This window comes from Nicotiana attenuata, chromosome 6 (assembly GCF_001879085.1).
Source record: "Nicotiana attenuata strain UT chromosome 6, NIATTr2, whole genome shotgun sequence".
Taxonomy (NCBI): Eukaryota; Viridiplantae; Streptophyta; class Magnoliopsida; order Solanales; family Solanaceae; genus Nicotiana; species Nicotiana attenuata.
The window spans coordinates 48,575,942-48,581,333 of NC_031994.1; the positions used below are offsets into that span (position 1 = coordinate 48,575,942).

At 32.6% G+C, this 5,392-nt stretch overlaps 1 protein-coding gene across 1 annotated transcript; it reads left to right on the forward strand.

Annotated features, from left to right (window-relative positions):
• LOC109226962 (60S ribosomal protein L27a-3-like) lies at positions 243-984 on the forward strand. Its single transcript, XM_019391919.1, has one exon. It carries the CDS (start codon positions 353-355, stop codon positions 797-799), a length of 447 nt encoding a protein of 148 aa, XP_019247464.1. The 5' UTR covers positions 243-352; the 3' UTR covers positions 800-984.

The following is a 5,392-nucleotide window of genomic DNA, read 5'->3' on the forward strand; positions in this document are numbered from 1 at the left end:
TCCGGGGTTTTGAACAGTGTTTTCGCTCAGATTTTGTCTTTACATAAAAAGTGGTTAAATTTCGATTACTTTTAAAATTGGGCTATTTTTGAACGACCAGTTGTAAATCTGGCTATTTTTAAAATCAACCGATAAAAAAGGAGAGACAATGAGCCATTTGCTGGATGAAGGCCCAAGCCCATATAAACTACCAACAAATCTCTCAAAACCCTAAGGGCTGAACCTATATCTGGCCCAATCCAACAATCTTCCATCTATAAAATCTCACAAAACCCTAACGTCGCCATTCTCTCAGTGCCGCTCTTCCCTTTCCCTTTCCCCTACCCCTTCTCCATTTCGCAGCCTTGAGAAAATGACGACCAGATTCAAGAAGAACAGGAAGAAGCGTGGCCACGTGAGCGCCGGACACGGTCGTGTCGGAAAGCACAGGAAGCATCCAGGTGGACGAGGTAACGCCGGAGGTATGCACCATCATCGTATCCTTTTCGACAAGTACCATCCTGGTTACTTCGGTAAAGTCGGTATGCGTTATTTCCACAAACTCCGTAACAAGTTCCATTGTCCAACTGTTAACATCGACAAGCTTTGGTCACTTCTTCCACAAGAAGTCAAGGACAAGGCTAAAGCCAATAATGGTGCTGCTCCTTTAATTGATGTTACTCAGTTTGGGTACTTTAAGGTTTTGGGTAAAGGTGTGTTGCCTACCGGACAGCCTGTTGTTGTGAAAGCTAAGTTGGTTTCGAAGAATGCTGAGAAGAAGATTAAGGAAGCTGGTGGTGCTGTTGTGCTTACCGCTTAGGTTTGGTTTTATTAGTTGCGCCTTTTGAGGTTTTCTTTTTGTTAAAGTTACTGTTTTCGATTAGTCAATGGAGTATTTGAACCTTGGGATTTACTGCTTTGAAATACATTTGAGATGTTTCAGTTTATTGAGTTGTTTATTGTTAAATCGCCTATTGATACAAATTAGCATATATTTTGAATGCTTTTGGCTGCTGTTAGTTTCATGATCTGTTTTGTGCCTTTTTAGACATTCCATTTGATGTTTTCACATGATATAGTGGTATTGCATACTATTTCTGAATGAAAAATTTGTTTAATGATATTCTCGTGCTATAGTATGTACATTTTAATTTTATGGTGTTCAATTTCAACAGATCTTAGGTATTTGTATCTCGAATAGAAGTGATCTTGTAGCAGGTTTTGTGTTGGTGTTCTATTCGACACAGATTCGTTTTGATGAGTTGAACTAAGGCTTAATCTTATCCAGATATGATGATTTTGCTACAATGTTTTCCTTGGTCAAATCAATATTAAAATTAGTAGTAGTTTCTTTGTAATTATTTTGGTGGATTTTTATAAATATGATTATTGGTATAGTTTATTAATATGTGTTGATCAGAAGGAGCTGTATATGAGGCTTCAAGTAGTGCTTGTGTAGGAAGAGTTGTAGGAAATGTGTATATCCATTTTAGCATTTGGGAGATAGCTGATATGTGCTCAAACATGAAACTATAATTGAATATGGATATTTGCAGCTTGTTTGTAACAACTTATGGGTGTCAGTATTGTTGTTTGGTGATTTCCTATGTAAATCCGTACGTTTAGGAAGTAACAACTTCTAGGGAGTGACAAATTATCAGTGAAAAGGAAAAAAGGAGGGAGTAATGTTGGGTTGAGAGGGATATATTCATTTTTGTGGTTCTTTGTGTGATAAGAAGGGCGTTTGCATTGTGTTGTAAAAAAAGAGAGGAAGTTGAATGATCGTAATATGAAGTAGACTGAAGATTAGAATTCTACTATTTGCAAAGAGTAGAGATTATGTCCAGGCCATTGCTGTAATATTTCTGAGGCTGACCATGTTGAGGAGAAGGAAGTGGCGGTTTGCCTGACAATTTCTTTGTTCGGGTTGATTAGAATATGAATCGATTGATGCTAAAATCTACAAAGGCAGCTTTTGACATAGAGTAGAGGAAGCTCCCTCCACTCTGTTCACATTTGGATTAACTTGAAACTTGGATTTTTTTGTTCATGACTTATGTGGCTCGTTTTTCTTCTTCCCTTTCTCCCCAAGTATCAATTGTAGCAAATATTAACTTGCCCTTTTCCTCTTATTTTTTATTTGCTGTTCTCCGGTTTGAGTTTATCAAAAAGAAGTTTAAGGTGTTTAAATATCTCCAGTTGCATTGCCCCTCATCTTAGTTAGTTTACCATTTTACCACATGTCTTGTTTGCTAAAATGTCTAATTAATTGTGTCAGTGTCAAAGAAAATGTAAATGAAGTTGTGCATTTCGTTTCACATTATCTCCTAATTTAGCAAGGGGATGACTATTGTATGTTGTTTACTTGTTATGATATTATTCCCTATATACTTGTGGGCGGTTTCTTTTTGTGCATGATATTTGGTGATATCATACCAAATGGTGATCCTATTAGAAAAGAACATTGTTAGCTGAATTTTTTAATTTCACGGTCTCTGTATTCTCAAAAGTATCTCAACTACAACTTTCTCCATTCAATTTCATCTTAGGTTGTACAGTAGGATCTCAATAGTTGTTCTAATGGATCTTGCTTAAAACAATTGGCTGCAAATGAATAACAGGAATCTTTTGATTCCTCGTGATTTAATTTGGCTGTCTCCTCAACTTTGAGATGAGCTGATAATATCAGTTCCTTTAATCTTTTACAGAAATTAGCTTGGCTGTTTTGAAAAATCTGATTTGGGTAAAGTTTTGTTTGAAAGATGAAAAAGTGTTTGGACATTAGTTTTCAAAATATATTTCACTTTTTTTGTTGGAAATACATGAACCATAACTTATACCTACAAGTTTTAAAAACTATCACAAATACCCAATAATATCTTTAATCAATAACATTCATTATATTATCGCAAACACCCAACAATATCTTCAATCAATAGCATTCATTATATTATTGCAAACACCCAATATCTTCAATCAATAACATTCATTGTATTATCGCAAATCATAATCCGGAACTAAATAAATTTGGTACAAAATTATTATTTTTATAATGAAATACATAATACAGTATCAGATGATCGGGAAGATGAAGCAGTTTTGTTACAAAATAATAAATGGTTATAAAATACAAAAGTTTGGAGCAATTTTTAAAAAATATAATAGTAATATTTTGGGCCAAAGCTGGTTTTGGGATTTGGGATTTGGGTTTTGGGTTTTGGGAATTTGCCGAAATATGGATAAAATTTATGAAAAAATATGTACTTCTCCGGTCCACAATAAGTGACCAATTTGCTTGGGGCACATCCATTAAATAATAGGGGTTTTTTCATTCCTGTTCTCTATTGAAAATTTTATTACCCTAAATTTCCATGTTTAATTAATTACCCGGCATGAACAAGTTTTGTTTACAAAATACATACAATCCACCATAAAAGGCTCCCAATTCATTATTTGTGCCTTCAATCAAGGGATTTAGTTATATCCTTTTCTTTTTTTCTCTTCTCTCTCCCCTCTTCTCTCTAGATTCTCTCTTGATATCCCTGCTTCCTCTCTGACCGACCTTAAACTAAAAATAGTATGCTGACCGACCCAACATGTATTCCAGTATTCGACATACGAACAATGACGCAATCCTATATTAAAAACCAGCATTCTGAATGGTCTTCCTTCCACATCCAACTTTAGATTTTCCTCCATCTTCCTTCTATATTCTTCCTATATTAAATATTAAAAAGGAACAATCATACTAAACAAGCAATCAACTAAATAAATGTGAGATCAGAAATAGAAGATATTCGAGAAGAATGAAACTAACATTATACTTGGGTTTTCCAAAAATATTCTTGGTTCTGTTGGGTTTTCCAATAATTTTTCATATATTATTCCTATCTAGTTATATACAACTACAATGTCATACCACTTAAATACAAATTTTGTACAATATGTCTTTTGTATATTTTGTATCTGATTTATACATAGTAAAAATAAATTTCATACAACTAATTATATATTATATAATTTATCTACAACTTATCCACAACTTATTTACAACTTTCATACATTATTTCTACCTAGTTAAAATACAACTACAATAACATACAACTTAAATACAAATTTTATACAAAATTTATACAATATGTCTTTTGTATATTTTGTATCTGATTTATACATAGTAAAAACAAATTTCATACAACTAATCATATATTATACAACTTATCTAAAATTTTCATACATTATTTCTACTCAGTTATATACAACTACAATATCATACAACTTAAATATAATTTTATATATATATATATATATATATATATATATATATATATATATATAAACACCCTCAAAATTGAAATATAAACTCCAAACCATTTTCCCAATTGTTTGCAATAACACCCAATTCAAACAAATAATGGTTTTTGAAAATCCAAATTCGAATTCAAAGCTTGTGGAATTGCTGCTCTCTTTTCTTTTGCTTTAAATTACTGAAATTAGGGATTGAGAGATAGAGAGAGACGTAGAGAGAATTCCCAATTGTTTGCAACAACACCCAGTTCAAACAAATAATGTCTTTTAAAAACCCAAATTCGAATTCAAAGCTTCAAAGCTTTTTAATGGCTGTCAATGGTGGAATTGCTGCTATCTTTTTCTTTGCTCTACACTACTGTAATTAGGGATTGAGAGATAGAGAGACGCAGAGAGAGAGAGAGGAGAGAGAGAGAGAGAGAGAGAGAGAGAGAGAGAGAGAGAGAGAGAGAGAGAGAGAGAGAGAGAGAGAGAGAGAGAGAGCATGACGGAGAGAGAATAAGGATGAGAAATAATTGATCCCTAATATAAAGGGATACTCATTTAATTCCTAAAGTGTATATAATTGGTAAATTTGTATATAGGAGGTAATTAAATTGAAACTTGAGTAGGGAGGGTAACAAAGTTTCCTATAGTGTATAGGTATGTAAAAATCCCTAAAGAATAACTAAATTCTAGTCAAAAATAGTTAGTGTGACCAAACTACCCTTAATTAACATAATTTACTGTGAGGAGTAAAAGACTTTTAGGAATACGTACATAAGGATAATTTTGGAAAAACAAGTTGAATTTTTTCTTGATTATATAAATTGACACTTATTTTGGACCAAAATGAAAAGATAAATTGGTCACTTATTGTGTACCGGAGGGAGTATTGTCAAAAAATAAATCAAATAAATTTTGGCAAAATCTTTGGCTAAACGGATCCTACGATTATAAATTGAACAATGACTAAGAAATTCTATATGATAAAGGAATTAAGTTTAAAGGAAAATTTGACAAATTTCTTGTGTTGAAGGAAATGTGTTTGCACCATTTAAATTGCATTACGTAAAGAGAATTTGTGAGAAGAAATGTAAGTTAAAATGTGTTTATACTATATCGGCTT

What these genes read in the sequence shown, in the direction of transcription:
- LOC109226962 (XM_019391919.1), top strand. Translation starts at nt 353, where the DNA reads ATGACGACCAGATTCAAGAAGAACAGGAAGAAGCGTGGCCACGTGAGC.